Source organism: Bactrocera oleae, chromosome 6 (assembly GCF_042242935.1).
Source record: "Bactrocera oleae isolate idBacOlea1 chromosome 6, idBacOlea1, whole genome shotgun sequence".
Lineage (NCBI taxonomy): Eukaryota > Metazoa > Arthropoda > Insecta > Diptera > Tephritidae > Bactrocera > Bactrocera oleae.
Window position 1 is genome coordinate 71,585,296 of NC_091540.1, and position 22,410 is coordinate 71,607,705.

The window sequence follows — 22,410 nt, forward strand, 5'->3', positions numbered from 1 at the left end:
TGTGAGATTACTTCAACAATTGATTGATTGCACTGACTGTTGGTCTTGACATATTATTGGGGTGCTGTATTGTTTTTCAAATGCTTTGTTTATCGAAATTCTTTTCTCTTTATTTTGTGCCATTTCACCGTAGCTTAACAATTACGGCTGAAATACTTTGCGACATTTTTATACCCTGAACCGGGTATGTACAGGGTATATTAAGTTTGCCACGAAGTTCCTTATACCCAGAATGAAAAGTCAGAGATCCTATAAATTATATATATAAGGGATCAGCATGACGAGCTGAGTCGATTTAGCCATGTCCGTCTGTATGGATGGACAATACTTGTATTTATGAAGAGTATTATGGGCTCGGTGCGACTGAAGTTAACGTTTTACTTGTTTACTTTTTATTTAGAGAACAAAAAGAGAATTCAGAAAAGTAAAAATGTCGAGTTATAAACCATTTCTTTGCTAACTGAATTATTTAGGGTGATTTACATAGAAAATTATTTGCAAAATAATTAATTTTGAGTTTTATACATACACATTATACATACTATAAGCTACAATTGTCAATTGAACGAGTTAGCTCACGACCACATGTCCGTGTTACTTCTTTCTTTGCTACACATGGACGCCCTTCCCAAATTTTCCGCTTAACTTCAATTTTCAATTATCAAACGAATATTTGCATGCATAAGTAATATGAAAATTATAGAAATTTTTGGTATTCGAAGAAGTCCTTGTGTGTGCAATAAATTGAGGCAGAGCAATCAAAGGCAATCAAACGTCATTAATAACTAAGGCACTGTAATAAATACAATTTGAGTAATTTCTGAAAGGTGTGCCGCTTGATTATTTGCCGGCTGGAAGCTTTAAAAGCAAACAGTTGAGAGGAGTGCCAAGATTCGACAAATCCGGGTTAAAAATTTATTCATTTTACAATTCTACTATTTTGTCGTGATGTCATAAAGCTTCAGTGCAAAAGTGTTCTGTTTCTTTAGTTCCTTACAATTGAGGCAAATTCATTTTTGGTAAATAAAATATTATTGTAAATAAAATAATTCGAACGTTTTCTCAAACCAACAACAGTTACCCAGCGCTAACATCCGTCACCTAATGTTGCATGCTCATCTTTGTTTCCATTACCACCCTTAATAGTTTATTGGCAGTCATAATTTGCAACATATGTACCAATACACGCACACCTTTTGTTAGCAACAAAAAATGTTTTCATGCACCAAATGTCTTCATGAATTCTCTTTCGCCCGGCATGTGGCATTTAAAGCCCAATTGTGGCAACACTTGCCGTCGTTAAAGCATCCGACCTAACGCAAGACAATGTAGCACTTTTAGTTTTTCATGAATGCAGACACTAATGTGCGATTGTGAAAGTGTGTTTGTGTGTGTGTGCGCACATTATTTGTAGTCATGTCCGAGTGCAATTTATAAATATTTCATTATAATCGCTTGCTTGTCAATGATAAATGACGATGACACTTGCACAGTTGATTGTTGGCGGCGAATGGCTGCCTGCCCGACCCGCTCGCGCCTCCACGAATACCTCGCCCATCGGAGACTGGTGAATCGCAGTTGTTTACGACACTCGCGCTGTTGTTTACAGAAGTGTGCACTTTCCAGCGTTCACCGCCGACACTTCACCTTCGCATGAGCGCTCTATCGAAGCAAGCAAAAAACAATAAAAACTACGTTGTGCTTGTTTTGCGGTATACCGAGAGAGTGCTAGAACTTTTGTTTGCGCCACACGCATACATTCAAAATGCACTTGCACTTGCGGGGTTCTTTACAAGTACATGCATTAGTATGAGTGTGTGTGTGACACAAGTTGCATACAAAAAGCTGTTGGCACTTGGTCATGTCTTATTCACGGAAAAAAAACTGTGTAAATGATACTTGCTTCTGTAGACACATGGCACTCGCTCGTTTATTCTCACTATGTGCTTCTTCGCTTGTTGTTGTTGCTTTTTTTTTATTAAAGTCAACTTTTATTGTTCAATTAAGTAAGTTTTTAAGCGTGTGTCCATGTGTTTTAGCTAATGTACTTCATAGCTCTCCTAATGACAGCGAAAAAGCTGCTGTTTTGAAAAAATAACGCCAACCTAAGTCCTCAATAATTCAAGAGTAACTATTTGAGTTGCAACTATAGTAATTTCTATATTATAAAATTGGGAGTGAATTATGAAAGTGCAAATTATTTCTGTCGCTATCTCATCAAATTCAGGGTACTAATGCTAATCTAACAATGCCTCGAGCTATAGTTACTAATTTAATTTACATGTAATTAACAACATAATGGATTCGTGTTAACCACAGAATTTTCCAATTCTAGCTCTTATACTAGTTCATAATTGGCTAGAGACTTTAACTCGTTGACTTCAGATACCAGATCGTTTCTATATAACCACTTGTTGTCACTTTTAGTTACAAAATATGGCTTTTTAAATATTCAAATTATTGCGTGTTGTCCTCATTTAATATTTTAATACATCAGAACAAATATAAGAGTTACCACCTGCCTGAAATCTAATATTTTCTTCAATATAGGTGATAGTTATCAAATCAAAGGTACTTGGGAACAGCTGGAGGACAACCAGTGAAAAAAGTTTAAGTAAAATTGTCACCTTCCTAAAAAGAGAAAATTAAAAGCTATTTGTTTCGTATAAATAAGCATAATTGACATATTGAGTTGTAAAAACCCATATTGACTGCATTTCGCAACTTAATGTTTTTGTATAGCCAATAAAAAGCTTTAAGCCAGCAAACAAAGCTTTTGTCTCGCACATGAAAAATGCGAATTATTCAAATGCTGATTTTTTCGCTTCCCCGTATTCATATTCAAATATTTGGCCTGAATAAAGTTTGCGTTGCGCATTTTTGCATTTGTTGTTGCAGCAGCCATAATTAACGTTATTATCTGCTATTAATTGAATTTGACTATCAATTTTTTTATGTAATTCTATTGTTTTGTGCATGTGGTTGTAGACAAGTTTGTATGTTTGTGGTTGTGTTGGACAACAGATGCATAAACCCGTTTGTTGATTGTTTTGCTTTGCAACCTTGGTGACCTTTGAGGCAACTGCTTGCGCAAAGCTCTACATCCACAGTCATAAATTCATACATATGTATGTATGAACCGTAAATTATATTTTATTCGTTTTAAGTGTGCATCGGAGTTGCCATTAATTATATTATTATATTTTTACAAGAATAAACGGTTTGGTTATAATTGATCAGTTGGCAGAATGGCAGCTATATGCTTTAGTGGTCCGATATTGGCGATTCCGACAAATATACAGCTTCTTTGGGGAGAAAACACCGTTTGCAAAATTTCAGATCGGTATCTCACTATCTAAAGGTATAGTTCGCATATATACAGACGGACAGACGGACATGGCCAAACCAACTCAGCTAGTCGTACTGATCCCTTTACATCTACTATATGCTTTATAGGATCTCTGACGTTTATTTGTATACTCTTGCAACATGCTGCAAGACCTAACGGTTGTTTGTATCACCCAAAACTAGTCGAGTTAGATATAGGGTTTTGTATACAATACATTAATGTATATAAATGATCAGGATGAAGAGACGCGTTGAAATCCGGGTGACTGTCTGTTCGTTTGTCAGTTCGTCTGTGCCAGCTGTAACTTCAGTAAAAATTGAGATATTATGATGATACTTGGTACACATGTTTTTGGGCGCCGTTAGACGGTTGTCCGCATATATCTTCCAATATTTGGGTTATCTCAATGAAAATGAGAGAGCGTGTTTTAATCATAACAGTGTATGTTTGTGTCTAAAATGGATAAAATTAAAGAAACTCTGGCAGCATTTTATTAGTCGGTGGTATGTTAGTAGTATGTGGTATTGGCAAACATTGATAAAATAGGGTCAATACTACCCCCACAATGTCGGTCAGTGAGTATTATTTATATACAAAATTGCTTCAAAATATGTTCTCGAGTATCCCTGAGCAATGTAAAAATTAATGCAATCCGCTCTTCTCTTTCTCTATCGCCAATATACCGCGTAAAATAATTTCCGTCTTTCCACCTGCCCTTTAACCGTTTAGGTTGCTCAAAATGTGATATATTGAAGTGAAATTAAGTGGACTAGTTTTCTTAAATATTATGTGGCTTAACTCTGAGTTACCATCGAATTGGTCTATACCTTGGTCTAAATCACATGTCCCTAATGAATTCCGATCCTCGGGTTGACGTTTTTCACATCAACTTAATATATTAAATTTCTACGGTAGAGTTAATATCACATACTGATATACTAATTTAAATTTAATAATTTAAGCTGACGCGAACTAAAATATAACAGTAAAACTAAGTTTTAGTTTATGTCAATTGTGCCAAAAATATATGATTATTATTTCTGGTTGATTAATTTATACAAAATGAGCAAGCTTTGTAAGTTTTCCAATCGCTTAAAAATCAAAAGCAAGACAAAAGAAAAAATGTGAACTTCGGTTGCACCGAAGCTTTAATACTCTTCACAAATGCTAACAAGCTTCCCTCCTCGCGCTAAATAATTGCTTGATGATTGCGCTTGTTACGGTGCTGTTTTTATTGATGCACTTTTCATCCCTCGTGGGCGCCATTATTCGTCGTTGACTGGCATGTGGATATACGAGTATTTATTACTTTTATCTCCAGCGAACATTAATTGAAAATGTCAATGTTGTTGCTGCAGGTATTACCCCCACTACCAACTGCTGTGTGGCAACACACATCTAAATTGCATAATTTCATTAATTACTTCAACATTTTTAAACGTTCAAGTGGCGCTTAATTGCACACTTCGGGTGGCAAAGCAAAGTAGCTGTAATATTCCTTCTATATATGTATGTGTGCTTGTATATGTGTGTGTGCATTCGCTTTAGAAGCTATATGTACATTAGGGTGGTCTTAAGGTATTTTGATCTAAAAAATTGGAGCATTCGTTGATATTTTAAGGGCGGTACTAGTTTTTCGTAATCAATGAAAGAGTTAAATGAATCAATTAAGCAAATTAACTATTAAATAAATTTTATGCATTAAGGTAATTGGCTGTGAACAGTTGGCAACACTCTATTAAAATTGTTTGCAATTGCGAGCCATCTCAAACCACTTTAGCTTTGTTCTTATAATGAAATGTTTCACTAACGTTTATCAATTTTTATACTCTTGCAACATGTTGCTACAGAGTATAATAGCATTGTTCACGTAACGGTTGTTTGTATCATTTTGGAATAATCAAGTTAGTTATAATGTTATATAATATATAAATGATCATGATGACGAGACCAGTTGAAATCCGAGTGAATGTCTGTTCGTCCGGCTGTCTGTGCAAGCTGTAACTTGCGGAAAAATTGAGATATCAATGAAACTCTTGGCAAAAAAGTGAGGACGAGTTTGTAGATGGACATAACCTGGCTACTGCCACGCACATTCAATGTCATTAATCGTAGACTAATAAAATGCCAAAACTAAGCACTAAATTAAGAGGTTACATGAGTATCACGGCTTCAAAATATAAATAAACTTTTTGTGTCTTATTTAATTCTACAATATCTCTATAATATTGCCCTAAATTCTCAAGTTAATACCGGTAATAGTTTTGGAGATACAGCTTTGAAAATTTGCCCGCTCGAGGTCAGCTATACAGTAGTTACTTAAAACTCTTTACGGGGTTTCCTCGAAATTGTGTTTTTCAAAGTCGGCTGTGAAGATTTCTCACGAACTACTCAACCGATCTTTTTACATAGTTCTTTAAGATATGATTTACAAGGTCTTGCCGCGGAGAATTTTTTGTTCAATTACAACTATTTATAAACAAAAAATGTCGATAAATTTTTACCAAAATTCGCATGTTTTTGTAAAAGCGTCTGCCAAAAATACAATTTTCACTTTATTTGTATTTTCTCCGTCTGAGTACCTAGGTAATGGTCTTAGTTCAAACACGTATTTTTTTCTTTTTACCTCTGATGATCCTGTCAGAAATTCTGCTGTCAACGCGGAAGCACCTTTTTTCCGAGGGACTGTCGAAAATGACGTCGTAATGACCAAGTTTTGAATATTTTCCTTTTAAAATTCCACAAAATCTTATATATTTTTTTAGGGGATCAAGGCATTCTTTCACTTACCTAGACGAAACGCTAAGATATTTTAGTGATCTCAAAGCCGCTTGGCTGTCTGTGTATATTCCCTGTTGTGAGCACACTGCTTGCCAGAACAAGAAGGCTATCTTTAATTGCTGTGACCTTCGCTTGGAAGACACTACAATGGTCTGGAAGATGGAAGGCAGTTTTGGTATCGAGTTTTGCAGAGAAGACACATCCGTCCACTCGGTTATCTAGTTTGGAACCATTCGTATAGATGCTTATCCCTGCGTCCTTGTTCATCTCGCCCCTTTCCCACTCATCTCTAGAAGGAAAGGCAATATTGGGAACTATCGTAGATAGCCCCCCTATTACTGCCGACTAATAGAGAGGATTATCTCAGTCTAAGAGTTGACTTCGCTGCCATTTGCTTACAAAACAAGTCTGTTGTCAGTAAGTGTAAGATTACGTTTAGCGCCTGGCTTGGCGTTGTTCTGAGAGCTCCACTGATGCAAATACTGGCTGCTCTTTGTATGCTTTCCATACGTCTTTTTAATAATGGCACCGCAATTTCTGGTATACTGTGTTTTAGTGAATAATACTAACTCTGTCTTGCTAGTATTCAAGTTCAGCCCGCATGATAACCCTCCTCCTTGGGGTATGCCCCTTCACACAGATCTGCACATCGTTAAAGCTGTAATCGTTGAATTATTGACCTGTCCATGAGCATCTGTTCAATTAATTGCTCGAGAGGCTCAGAGATGCCCAAATCTTTAAGCGCACTCAGTATGGCCTTTGGCATGAAAGTGCCTCCTATGTCTAGGAAAGCTACGAAGGTGTATTCTTTTACATCTAGAGCCTTTTCAATTTCTGCTACAACTAAGCCTAGTGCTGTTTCTGTGGGTTTTAATTTAGAACACCGATTCTGCGAAACCGCCATTTTTTTCTGGGTTTAGGCTGCTCCTTATTTGTAACTGTATTAGCATTTCCAACGTTTGAGGAGAACATCTCCTCCTTCCTCCTCCGTTTTGGAAACAACCAGCATATATTATATTTAAAGAAATATTATAACACCTCAGTCGTTTTTTTAAGTAATACTCGATAACTTTTCAAGTTCGATATACATACATATCTCATCATTAAATTTAAAAATGTCAATAATGACGTCTAAAAGATTCGTTAAAATTATTTTTGCAAAATAAAAAAGTATTTCGTACTTATCACGATTCATTAAGCGCGAATCCTAAGCAAAGTCACATCAAACATTAGCAAGTACTTAACAAGTACATATATATGTATGTACATATTTTGAGTAGAAAAATTTGCAGCCACGTGTTAAAGATCACAGCTCGTTAGGTAAACACCAAACGTTTCAAGGTAAAAGGTGAGACGGCAATACACAAGCATATCGCTAAATAATACAAATACAAGTCTTAAGTAAACAAATAAACTTAAATGTCTCATAAAAGTTGGAAAAGTATGTAAATTTAATAGGAAAATATATTGCGCGATTAATGCGCAGATTCTCTTGTTGGAATTTGCGCGGTCAATATTGTACATACTACATATATGTATATGCATGTATGTATGTATGGTATATATTCCGAAAAATATTGAGATATAAATAAACAAATCACTTATCATAGAAAGACTAGGTATAACAAAAATTGTAAAAACGCTTAGATATGTCTCGTACAGGTTAGGTTAGGTCATGGCTTAGTAACGATCTGGAGTGTGGGAGCAAAGTTTGAAGATTTTTAAGTGTCTGTACAAAAACGCTTCAGAAAAGTGGTTACAGATTCATGTTTTGATACTGTATGTTGTGTTTGAAACAGTAAACATGTGAGAGCTTAAACTTTTACTATACCATACTATTTGAATAGACTTCTACGGTATGTGAGTTAAATTTCTGAGAAAAAATATATGTTTTGAAGAATAGTTTTGTTAATGTTGTATAAGTTATAATAAAATTGGCATGTTCTTTAAAATCGACATCAAGTATTTATTAAGCTAAGCTCGGACAAATTTCGTGTTGTTCCTCGTCCATTTTAATCTCGATTAATGGGTTTACGATGCAATATGTTTTATGTACATACATAAGATAATAAGATTTTTGAGAACTTGATTCGAACATCAGCTAGAGAAATGAATGCCAAATTGGCCATATACATATGTATTAGCTGGAGCTGCTTTACCGTAAACGCACTGTTGTATAAGTGCAGAATATGTTATGCTATATATATCTGCGTGAAAAATCCATTTTTCGAACGCGAAAAATGTTATAAATGTTCGATGCCAAAAACGTTTGCTGTGAAAACAGTGCCATTTGTCGGATGCAAAACTATGCCAACATTTGATTAAGCCTACAATACATGCTCATAAAATCAATTCTAATACCCAATTATCTCTTACATTCTTTTACGTTCTTTGGTATTTCTCGTACTTGTAATTTTGTTATTTTCCATTCGTTGGAACATCCGTTGGAATATCGTAATTGGAACAAAGAAAGCAGCTATAAGTAGAAAACCCGTTAATTTTGATTTTTCACACTTAAAAATAGCAATGAAGAGAATTAGAGACAACAAAAAATTATTTTTACTTTTAAAATATCACCAAATATATAGTATCCTTCGTATAACCTACTCTTTAATATATAACTTTGGCATTACTTGCACGTCTGGTACAAAAAATCCCGAAGTGTGGATAATTTTTTCCGCCAATAAAGTTGATTTGTCTACGTGATGTGTTAATTTACACCCAATTTATGTGCGGTTAACAAATGTCCCATCAATCTACATACATATTGTATATCTATATAATATTATATATATATAAGCACATACATATATGTATGTATACGTGCATATTGCATACCAAAGTGCAATTTCTTTATTGCAAAGCTTTTCTGTACAATTACAGTTTTATTTATTGCTAATTAAAAACACATTTATCCTCAGAATTACATAACTTGCTAAAAATAAAATAAATACAAATTTGGTTGCGTCGTGATTACCATAGATATGTATATTCAATATATATATATATACATATAATATATATTTATTTGAAACTAAAAGCGCGATAAGCTCGGCGATTGCAAATGAATCAATGCAAACTAAAATCTATTTTGAGATATGATATAAACTATCATTTGTTTTTCAAATGATTTTGTAAATGTATGTACGTAGGAGTATGTTCAGTTAATATATTTTATTTGTTATTGTAGATTTATGATTGCTTTCAGGAATGATTGATTCTATTTTGTTACACACAGTGTAACATACATATATAATATATCTGGAATGTTAATACGGGCACTGTTCCAAATTTTTACTTTATAAAATTATATCACTTTTATATTTACTTTTTGCCACTTGTTATTTCTTTCTAATATATGATATAATTAGATTTTGGTGATGTTATTAATTGATTATTAAGGACATTACGAGCAGAGGTTCAAAAAAGACAAACGTAGAAAGGGAGAATCCTCGTAATATATGTGTATGCGTTTGTCGTACAATCGAAGGTCCCGTTTTTTTTCTCATCAAAAACTTTCCAACTGAGCGTCGAAGAACAGTTTTAGATATAAACCGATTCCTTAATCAAATGTATATACCTAGACATTCTATGACACCAAATACTCGTATACAACGTGAGGTCCATACTATCGTTAGAAAGAAGTATTTAAGCACGCTGTATATAAAAACCAAATAGAAAAGTAATTTGCTTACCCAATTGCTAATTAATGGACTTTGTGTTTAAAAGTAGATATGCGCTACAAATTATAGAATGTTATTATTTTCGAACAGTTCAGTGAAAATATATTTCCAATAAAGCCTTGAAGATAATTTGCTGTTCAAAATTCCCTCCATAAATATTCCTCCTCTACTTCATTCAAATACAATTACACATGTAATGGCTTTGTAAGTCAATAATTTGCAGCGTAGAGGCCGCGCTTTTACTGCACTCTTCCAATTCTGGATCGCCATGGATTTAATTGGAATATGTTCGCTTCGGAGAGGGCCGCAAACGCTCGCCTTTATCTCTTGTGATTGCAATGATTGCGAGTATAAAGCTGATTGTTTTCTTCGCTTTTGCAAGTGCTCTTTGCATTCCTTAATTAATTGCGAATTGTGTGGCCAATCATTGTTTGTGTATTATACCGTTACATATTTATTTTCCACCGCTGCCCCACCACAAATGGAGCACTTGACTGTTCATTGACTTCTCGCCATGTTTGCATTATTTATCAATTGTGTATATATTGGCAATTTATTTTCATTTTTCTCTGCTTTGTTAATGTTTCTGTTGTGCCGTTCGAGTGCGTTACACACTATTTACAACAAATTATTTAAGTGCACAATTAATTGCAATCGCTGCCATATAGTACGGCTAAGTAGTTGCAAATTGCGCGCCGCAGATGCCGGCGGCGGCTGCTGCGTTCACTTTACTTTTTCCATTATTTTTTTCGTGTTTTCTTTTTTCATTTCTTCATTAGACTTCTGCCAATTGTGGGCGAATTATAAACCATACAGCGTTGCAATTAGAAACAAGTAGGCGACTCCCATTCACTGTGCGCACGCATTGTTCAGCCTCCGTCGCGCTGCACCATCCCCCCGCGTGTTTCATGTAGATTATCTATTGATTTCTTATTTACCATTGGCTTTCATTGTACTAGCTATTGCACTCTTTGAAGTTTCTGTCCATTATGTTAAACCGCCAAAGCGAACAATTAGACTACTTGCAATTATGTTGTTGTTGTTGATGCAAAAAAAATTACAACGAAAAATAAAGAAATATTATTCGGATTGTGGTGACGCGCTGTTGCTTTGAACATTGCGATTTTCCACAGTTTGTTGCATTACCAATCAGCGCGTGGCATGCACCTTCAACATTTGTAAACTGCGATTGTGTCCAATGGAACCGCTATTCCTTAAAAAAAAAAAGAAAAAAGTGATATGTGAGGTATATGTGAGAAAAATTCTAATTATAAATTACCATGAAAAAGTCTGTTTGGCAGTATATTAAGTGGTCTGAGGTTCACAACTAAAATTTATATACATATTTAAAAAAAATCACATTGTTATGCTAACGGTTTCCCCAAAAATGTAGTGATATTTTTTTGCCTTAAAAACTTTCCATACGAAAAACATGTTTTAGGCGATTAAATGCACATGCAGCATTGAATACCTGATTGTGGACCACCAAATTCCCAAACAGTCTTAACGTCAAAGTATCTTATATGTAGATCTTTCAGCTGTTCCTCTTTGACATTCACACTGTTCGCATGATGATGTTTATATTTAACAGAGCGAGCGGCAGATTGCTAGAGGTTGGATTAACGTAGAAGCTCATTACCGAAAAATCAGGCCTTAAGTGCATGCTTTCATCAATTTGAGTATTTTAAGAATATGTAAACACACAAACAACACTTTCTTTAAAGTAGTACTTTTTGCATAAAAAATTCCAGTTGTCGTATTTCCGACAAAAGTATCTCAATTATTTTTGCTTTTAAATATTTGTATTTCAAACTAATTTTTTTCGTTTCCCTCTCTCTTTTCAGGTGAGTTGTCCCCAAACCACCAAAATCCACAATTCTCTACATTGCAATCCCGTAAGTTTCATTTCTCCTATTTTTATTTATTTATTATTTATTTCTTGTTTACTGAAAAAAAGCATAACCTCAACATAACCTCAATAACCACGTACCATCTGAAATCCCTCACAAAAGCCTCACAGTTTTATATGAGCTTCTTCATTAAAATTTCACATCCCGTCTCGGCGTCAGGTAGTTTGCTATTACATCACCCCTTAATGGCCTGACTATAGTTAAATGGCCCTCCTTGCAGAAAACATATTTTTGCCTTTTGTTGCTTAAAACTTGTTATATTTATGCACTTACAAGCATATATATTAAGGCAAAAATTGCTGCACCCGCACATAAACATTGGACGCCTTAGATTCATCCATTGCCCGCTTTTCTCGATTTGTTTGCAATGAAGATCTGCCCCTTGATTAGCGAAGATGCAAGCTATTGCGTGTGAAGCGATGAAATCTTCTTACTCAATTTTCTCTTTACGATTTTTCAATGAAAGATAATGCTCAGTACTTATGTATGTGTGTAAGTGCTTCGCCCTCATTTGGGGTCAAATGATTTGGTCCAGTTTTATTTCATTTTCCTCGAATGAATAGATTTCTTTATTCATTGTGCGAATGCTTTCCGGGCAATGAGAAGTAAATGGAGAGAAACATTAAGGATTTCGGTGTTTGGTGTTGTAGTTTCTATATAAATACTTAAATATTTGCTTTCAACAAATTCATAATGATACACTGATGTATAATAGATATATGTTTAAATTTGATAAGTACGCGTATTCATGCCGGATCAAGCTCATACTGCTTGGTATCTGCGTATATTTAAAATTATTCATTCTAAGTATACCATATACATATACTCGTATACATATGTAGATAACCATGAACATACCTCAGGATACACACTTAATTGGACAGCCGATAAAATTCATCCGTTGCTTCTTTATCTTTCCGTGCAGGCAGCCTTCATTTTATGCTTATCTTGTGGTCTGACACTAGTCTCCTCGTATGAGTTGTCTCTGCTTCTTTGCTCCTTCGTATATTTTACTCGTGCTGAAACGTCTATTGTATTTCACCACTGTTTTTTAAGCGACTGAATTAAAGCATGCTGTAATAAATCCTTTAAGTCGACGTGATTACCGTTAATGAAATACTCTTGAAAGAAAAGCAAATAGCAATTTCTTGTTATTGTAAAGCTTTTCCGGAGAAGAGTACTTTAACATGAGAAAACATAATAAAGGTTCATGAACTGATTGATTTGGGATGTAGTCACTTTATGAAAATTACGTAGAAATTGAGTCTTTGAATAACTAAAACCCAAAGTTACATAGTAATCCCAGTCAAGTGGTGTTTCTATTAATAACAGCAAATATTGCCTACAATTAGGCGCAATATTAAATATATTCAGCTAAGTCACCTACCCAAAGAATGGCATTACATATTTGAAAGAATACAAGCAAAACATAGAGAACTAGAAGAGCCTTATTTCTTTTTAGTTTCGGCTCCTCTAAATTGAGATTTTTGCGTCGAAACATATTTTCAATATATATGGTATCTGTCTACATTTGTATTATTATAGAAGTTTTGCTGTGCATTGACACCTTATTAGCAAACAAAATTATTCAACTCATGAACATACTGCTAAATTGCTATAACGGATACGCAATTTCCCGATAAAAGTAAAGAAGAAATTGTGATAATATGTCCTAGCTGCTTTGATGAGAATATGTTACCATGTGGCATTGTCTATGTTTCTCCAGCGAAGCGCAGACGAGCCCAAAAGGACGCTCATCGATTGTGCAAAGCGACGCGCCACCTCTACTAGACAACGAGCGACCTTTGGTATGCTCCGAATCCTTCAAATCGACGCCACTGTGTGATTTTGCCGCAAACTTCAATGCTAGCAATGGCAACGCAACGACTACGATAGGGCCCTGACTGGGCTGGTCGGTTGCCTGCTTGGCTGGCGCTACCTTGTCTGGTCGCTATTGTCTGGTTAGCGGTGTTGTTGGCGCGTGCGAAATGCGGACTGGGCAACTTGCCATCTTGGCGTCGATAGACAGAGCGAGTACCAAAAAATCGTTGTATACAAATATATACAATATGTGTATTGGGAGTTAAATATTCCAAAGAAAAGACCGCCTATATACTCGAACATCTATTAATGAGTGTGTGTGTACGACTGCCGAATTTACACTTTTGTTTTGTCACAATGTGCTCATATGCGCGCTTGGTACAAATTTATTTTATTTCGCAGAAATAAAATCAGTGTGCACACACATACAAAGACACTCTTCACCGCACATATACATCTGGTGTAAAAAAGAGTCAAAGCAAAAATACATCAGCAAAGAACTTCACCTTGAGCGAAATTCGAACGGTATTTGTTTGCTTTTGTTGCATTTGGTAAGCGTTTGCCTTTCGTCTGCAATAATTTGTGCGCGCTTACCAGAAAGCTAAATAAATATGGCGTCAGGAATGCTTTAAAATGTGGCAGGCTTTTAGGCGCACAACGATTTATGAGTTTCACTTTAAACGACTTGTTCGGCGGAAAGGCGGTTACAAGTGTAAATAAAACAATGAAATTAATATTTTATGGCTCGCCAGAATGCAACACATATTTCTTCTTGCCACTTCCACAACAACTACACCAACTTTTAATATACTTGCCGAAATGTTGCTCGAAGCTTTTGCTGCATTTCTAAGGGCTTTTGCGCACGACGGACCGTCTTCTTGTCGACCGCATTTCTTGTGCTTCAGCGAAACAGTTTCCATTTTGCATATGCTTACACTCGGCCATTTATTATTATTTCAACGTGGTTTCTAAACGCCGCCCTCCCTGTCCTGTCTGCCTGCCCACAAAACGACTGCGCATACTTAGACGTTCACTTGTTCTTAGTTTTAATCTCCAACCTATTTACACTTCTAACACTCATTTACGTACGTTGCCAACTCATTTCCGTAATAGTTTGCCTGCAGTATTTCCTGGTTTCCCCTCACCACTACACTCTGCTCGACCTGTGGTTGTGTGTGTGTGTGATACGAGTTTCCTTTTTTAAATATACAGTGCCAGTGGTTATGTGTCCTCTACGGAACACTTTCAACTATTTACCGTTATGTGGTGACATCTCTTGCTTCCTCGTGGACAATTCATGATATATAGAACTTTTTAGGAAGAGGAAATATAATTTAACTTGTGCTGTTGGTGCGAATGGTGTAAATGGCATTTTTTCAACAAAAGAGTAATATAATTTCCGATACTATTAAAGTGAGATCAAATCTAAATCGATCTCAGACTATTTAGGATTATTCGACACATTAGTAAAATGTTTAAATCTGCCATGTATTTAAAGATTTTAAAGGAATACACGAAAATATAATCACGCTTGCTGCTTAGAATAAAATAAAATTTAAAATTTGTATAAAATAAAGTCGATACCATAAATCACTTATGCAAATGTGATTATCAACCTATACAGATTTAAGGTTTCTGTCGATCAGGAGTAACTTCATTTCGCGTCTATTTGTTAGAATATTCATTTAATTCACTAAAGAGTAATTATGGGACTTGCGGTTTATATATTTTTGCCCATAATTTGTTGACATATTATTAAAACTTCTTTTTATATATTTTAAGCTTAAGCAGATAAAAGCCAATTTTATTAAATAAAATTGTAATTATTTTTTAGTACAATGCAAACAAATGAAACTGTCTATATATACGCATGTACATACTTATGTACATCTACACACACGAAATAATTTTACAATAAATATGAAAATAGTTCTATCTCAATTGAAAACACGCATAATCTCACATGCATATTGTATGAGTCGACGCTTAATGTAGCCTACATTGCGGCGCATTTGTTTATTTAATTAAAAACAGCTTCCCGCACGAAAGTCCTCTGATAATACACAACAGTAACCGATATTGCGATACCACATTTGCGTGTAATTTTGAATTTAAAATATATAAAAAAAAAACCTCCACTGTGTTGGTTTGTTAGAATGCAAATACTGACGCTATTTGTTGCACGCGTATGTATAACTGCGCCATGCCGGCATAAGTGAACAGAGCTTGGCGCCGCAAAGTATACATGCATTGCTGTGCTCATTGGCAATGCGCTGGCATAGAAGTACATTTTGTGGTCATAACGTGTTCTGGTGGAAATTTGTGTACCCTGCAAGTTAACAATATGTGGGAAGACTAATTTTCTTTAAAATAAAATTGGAAAACAACATGTTAGAGCATTATTACAAAAAGTTTTTAAATTGTATTGTTATTTAAAATGAATTGCTATGAATGAACCAAGCCAGTTTTTGACACCCAAATTCCTTGCGGTTGAATGTATCCGTCTGCTTTAAAGAGTATGGAAATGACTGCTTGAATCACTTTCAAAAATGCTGCGAGCTCTTCCTGTGTTTGGCACAAGCTTGCAGCAAAATACGAAGATTGTTTTTTTCTTCATATTAAAGTAAAGACGAAGTATCATGGCTCATAAAAATTGTAAGCTGCTTTTGAGCTTGGCAGGTTCGAACCAATCAGTTTATCAGGTATTTATACCAAAATTACAGGGAAAAGTTTTACAACTACAAAAACTACAATAGAAGTAAACAAAGAAACCAATTGAGACAAAAATTCGGTGGCAATTTTCCGAGCATCTACATGCCCAGCAATTCTCTCGGCAGTTAACTTTTATGAGTCTATTTATCTATTCATTCGCAAGCGTGGCTCAAGCCGAACCTTCCATTATATCTATGCGGCTCTGCGGGTTCATAAATTTGTAATGATGAATGCGTTATTTTTAGATTCCAATGCAACTCTGCATTGTGCTATTCATAATGCGGAGCGCTGTGTTAATAAAAGTTGTGCATATTTATTTATGTAAACAAAATCAAATATTTCCTTACGCGTGTTTGCATTTGTGTTTGTAATGTGTTTATGTGCTTAAATAAGTAAATAGATTTATGCTTATGCCCCTGCTACTACCATTTCAAAAATTTATAACCCGTGCATTACACATATCAGTCTCGCGTGTGCGTGTGATTATTTGTTTTGGGTTGTCGCTAATAACTCACAGTTTGCCACTTATTTCTAAATTACCTCTGGGCTGGCAGCGCTTTTTCTTACTCCGCAATCCGATTTAATGCACTATGCAAGTATATCAACACTAGGGTGTATTTAAAAATTAACATTGAATTTCTAAGCAACCGTGAAATTTGTTATATATTAAGAATCCTGCTAAAAAATATTTTGATCCAAAAAAAAACTGCACAATTCCAGTGAAACCTCTGTAAATTTTTTGGTGACATCCTAATACTGGTATATAGTAATTTAAAACATTTAACATTTTTTTCACAACTTGACATATTTTTGTTCGAACTTCCTTACTTAGTTGCATAATTTTGTTATTTCACTGCACTGGCTGCCAGTGATTTCTAATTGCTTCCTCATTATATTTGTATCATTTGAAAATTACATTTTTTTTAAATTTGTGCTTGCTTACGTCTCCTTCCCAGCAATGCATAGTTTTTTTTTTACTAAATAACACTTGATTTGTGAATATATATACAGAAATTACTGAAAAGACCCAGTAGGAAATAGAACATTCCTTGCTAGCGATTATTCCAATGTACATACATATGTATATCGTATGAATATAATAAAATTAATGTATTTGTGATATTTTGTCAAACTTTGGTTTTACTGTTACTTCTTTAGCATGCAATATTCTATTTAAATTAATTAATATAATACTGTAGTATTTCTTAAATTTGAACATTCTTGCAACCAAAAAACGGCTATTTATAAATAAAAGTATAAATTAGAGAATTAGTTAATAATTTAGTGAAAATATTCCATTAAATTTTAGGTTCATGTTTTCCTGCAGGCTACGCACGAGCAATATGACATTATTATCTGTCTTTCTCATCTCAAAACGGCTCATTTTATCCGCAGTTCACAATGATTCGCAACTACCGATATGTGTAGTAATATATGGCTTGGTTTATACATTTGTATGTAGGTGTTTGTGTGCCGCACAATACATTTTTTTTCTGAATCCATAGCTTTCTGTAGGTTGCAAGACCGCTAGACTGACTTGCAGTTATTAACATCTTGAACTCTAATGTTAAACGCACACACTTAAACGTTTGTATATAACATTAATTGCTCGCGTTTCACATTTCTCGGAAATTCTCGGGTTTTGTCTGGCTGCCAATTACATTTTCATCTGCCTTCAAGTAGAAGAGCGGCGAAAAGACTCAGATTTTAATCGCATTTAATTGAAATTGAGGAATGCATCGTGGCAGATAGACTAGCAGTACTGACCGGACACACGCAGTCATTGAGGCCAAGGCCCCGTACATAGAAATAGAAATTATATACGATTTCGTGCCCCTAATAGAACTCTTCAAATACATTGTTCGAATTAAAAATGTATAAATATGGATATTTAATACTTTTTCAGCAGTAAAATTACATACAAAAGACTGCACAATATTTCCTTTCATTTCTTGCCTATCTATCATCAGTTATCAATTCTCTCTATGCATTGTCATCTACCGGCAAATATATTTTTCTTCTCTTTGCTGCTTTTATCAATCAGCATTTGCATTTCCACCCTCGAAAATGTGAGAGTAACTAGCACCATTCAAAGAAGTCCTCCACGCGCTCTCCCATTCATGACTCTGTTTCATCGCTGCTTTGATTATAAAATCGCATGCTACTTCAGTATCATCAATCGTTTGCTCGCATGCAATTCGCTATTTTATCTACGTTCCACAAACCTCTTCGTCTCCGGCGCGTGACGCTGAGAAGTATATTGTTTCGTCTCATTTATCGAAATCGTCAGCATTTGGCGTCCATTGAGTTGAATGAGCGAAACTGAGATACTGTTTTTGTTCGTGTGTTTGTATACAAAATGTTTGTACACTTGTAATCGAGATAGTCGCGTACTCGCGCTGAAATGCACAATGATACTAAATACAACGTGAAATGTCTGTGAAACTGTTTAAAAAAAATTGGAAAATTTTGCTGCATTTTAGTAAAATATCAACCTTTTTATTTTCGTGCTTAGAAATATAATTTCTGTTTCAAATGTAAATTCATTTATAATTAATTTGCTCGCTGTTACTCCTTTTAGTCAGTCATTTTAGTTTTGGGTATCATCCAGCATATTCTAAATTTGATGTTATGTTCATATGTTATTACGATTATATGCGCAGTTTTGCTAAAAAATGGTTTTCGCTTTGTTGTTTTATTTAAATATTCTCAGCAATAACTGGTTTACTCATGACCTAAAAATCGTTTGAATTTATATATGGAATGTTGAGTGTTTCGAGACGTCATTTAAAAAACGAAAGCGGTTCGCTGAAGAAATATATTTTTGTAGATTCTAAACAACAAACTTTGTCATGGAATCGAATTTATAATTGTGTTTTTATAATAACTTGTTTTGAGCTAGAACGACTAGTATTGGATAAAAGAATTTTGTTCTGAAAGAATATAAAAAATGTTGATAAAATTTTTAAAAAATCAACCCGTGCGCCACGTACCGATTTAAATTTTGATTGGAACATACATACATATATGTACATACATATACTCAAAAAAAATATCATATACGAAATTGATTGTGAGTTTTCGTGACAGCTGCAGCCGACTTAATAAACTGACCATCTCGTTATTCTTTTGGCGCTGAAATATCTTTGTCTAACTCCTTACCCTCTCATATTGCACATCATCGATGCATCTAATATACATATAATTAAGTAATATGAAGCCCTCAGCTCTTAGGCCCATGCCAAATCATATAATCATTGTAATGATTTTTTTCAAATAACCTCTAACTTTCTCTTACTTTGAGGTGTTTGCGGTTTCAAATATGATATAAAAATATTATGAAATGTGATATCATATTGCCTCCATATTGATCAATTTCATTTCTAATATTTTTTTCATATGCGCTATTACGATAATTACACATTTTGCTTTGCATGGAAATTGCTTTGGTGAAACTTTCGGCGTCAATGAACAAGCTAATACTTTCATTAGCGAATGTCACTCCATAACCGCATCTAAGCTTAATATAATATATTTATTTATGTACATAAATGTGTATATAAAGATTAATTCAGCGGACATACTTACGTTATGTTTATTCAGATAATATTATTGTGGCTTAAATGTAAGTGTGCGCATAAGCGTTGCTCCTTTAAATATAAATTTCACACATTTACATTGATTTAAAATCATTTGTCAGCGAAAATTTACTACTGGGAGGTTATAAGCTGATCATATTTGAAACGATATTCAATCTTTTTTATGCTAAAGGGCACCTGCGATCCTGAGAAGAAAGAACAAAGTCTTTGGATCGCTGAGTCTACAAGAAAAGTAATTTCTATCTTTTGCCTAAAGCAGACCGAACATATTTGGGAACTCTATAACCAAATATGTTCGGTCTGAATTAAATACTGTGAAGAGTAGAGCTCACAGCAGACCAGAGGTTCCTATATTTCCTTAAAAACTTCTTTATGTTATTGAATCATAAGCTTTGTTAATTATTTTGATTCACAAATAGATTTTTCTCATGATAACTCTTAAGCTTGAATCGATTTGAGATGTACTGGTCATATGAAGCTTAGGGAGTCTGTAACTTGTAGTTATGAGCGTCACGTCCATCTGAGAACTAGCTTCAAAATAAAACATCTGCTGAAAGTAAATATATCTCGACGACCAATAAGTTAAAATTAGAAAATAAGACGAAACTGTGGAAACCGATTTGCAAGCACTTTCTTCTTGAACACAAAGTACTTAAGATTTCCGTACTTTTTCTCCATTACGCAGCCAGTGTTAAGTTTTTCTCTGCCTACCTCAAAGTGCAGAGATAACGAATTTAATTATTAAGGCGGCAAATGGCAAACTTTTCCACGAACCGAGATTATGAAGCGGTGTGGGATTAAAGCGAAATTTTTTCGTTATACAAGTACATTTTTTGCTTCCTTAATTGACGCATTAACTTTGTTTTTTGAGTTTAAAGCCTTCAATAAACGTTCGTTATGATAATAATGTTCGTAATACGGTCGTGTGAAATTTTCAGCCCACTTAGTTTTTCAGGAGAACAATTTGCGTTTATCGAAAGAAATAGTGATGTAGAAAACCAATCTATTTTCTACTTTTATTTTGTAGCTTTGTGTTTGTGAAAATTAGTTATGGCTTTTTGTTGAATACAACAACAATATTTAAATGAAAAATAGACCACATTGTCTATACACGTGCCAGTTAGTGATTATTTTTAATTGAGTTGTCTCTATTCATTGGAAAATAATCTAATATTCTTTCACGCGGGCCTTGAAACGTGACTTATTGATTGTTCTGTAATGAAATGCAGTTTAAAAAGTATTTTTTTACGTTTACTTTGGAAAAGATTCGATAAAAGGAAATCATTCCTCAAGTATTTGGTGTATCGATTCGTTGCGCCATTAAAAAATTTAGACTACACTTACAAAGAGTTACTACTCGATGAACTCTTCCTTGCTACATAGCAGAGGAATTATGAGGCCTTGCAGAGCATATCTGTCTCAAACGCCCTATTTTACTTCTACACATCGCAGACTTCCTGAGTTTGCACTTAGTAAGATATTTTTGCACTCAGAAGATACCTAGCCAACGTCTGCATTTAAGTAGTTCAATCAACGGCGGCAAGCGCACACAATAGATTTGGTCATCCCTCCACCTCACACCGACAGACCACTTGCGGCTACCTACAACCCTCACATAGAATGGATGGAGAGCTCCTTGTAGGCGAAACTTGAATGTTATCGGATGTAACTGCATTGTGTTTGTTGTTGTTGCATAGTCTGCAATATGCCGACTAGTTGTTGTAGCTGCCCACCGCATTTTCCGGCGTTCCAACTGCGGAAGAAGGCGCGTGAGGTGCATACGAGCTTTACAGAGAGCAGATTTGGTTATCGTCCAACAACAACAACAACAACAACAAAATTGTAATGCAAATGTAAATGTGAAATTTGCCGCATTATGCGCCACAATGACAGATGACAGTGCCAACGGCAGCAACAACAACAACAACATCGTTGGCAATACAAACAACAAGTGTGTCAACCCGTCAGAGCTGCGATTGTGCATTATTGTGTCATATAGCACATCATCATTTACAAAAACAACAATGCGGTAGCAGCCAGTCATTGACCGCTTCAGTGAGCCGTAAGCGCGTTGTTATGGCACTCGTACTCGTACTCGAGCTCGTGCACGTAAATTGGCCAGGCGTCAGGCGGCAGCAGGTGGCGGAAACAGCAACAATGAGGACAACGACAACGACGACGGCGAATAGCGATATGACGGAAAATGTGCACACTTCATGTCTGCTTGAAAATTGTTGGTTGATGCTGTCGCTGATTGCATATGCTCGCACTTACCCACGTTAGGCTGGGCATTCTGGTGCAATCTCTGGCCTTTGCCATGACCATGCTTCGGTCACAGCTTACTTGCATTCAAAATATTTAACCAGAAATCGCAACTTTTTGAGAATTTCAAAATAATGCCCTATGTTAAGTGACTCGTTATAAATTAAAAAACAAGTTATAAAGATTTTCAACCACCCTAATATTCACACCCACATATACCTTTTTTGCATCGTTCTCGAGGACCAACGCTGCCTGTGACACCACTGCTGTTCCAAATGGCAATGTTGCACATT

General features: G+C 35.1%; 1 protein-coding gene across 18 annotated transcripts in view; it reads left to right on the plus strand.

The window, feature by feature from the left end:
- LOC106624555 (phosphatase and actin regulator 2) overlaps nt 1-22,410 on the plus strand; it is a 211,283-nt gene that overhangs the window by 69,914 nt on the left and 118,959 nt on the right. For 8 of the 18 annotated variants that reach the window (XM_036364303.2, XM_036364306.2, XM_070111429.1 and 5 more), the window contains exon 3: nt 11,658-11,708. The exons of the other annotated variants lie outside the window; for them this stretch is intronic. In XM_036364303.2, the coding sequence (XP_036220196.2) occupies nt 11,658-11,708 (51 nt within the window). The remainder of the gene's footprint in view (nt 1-11,657; nt 11,709-22,410) is intronic. 18 annotated transcript variants of the gene reach the window in all.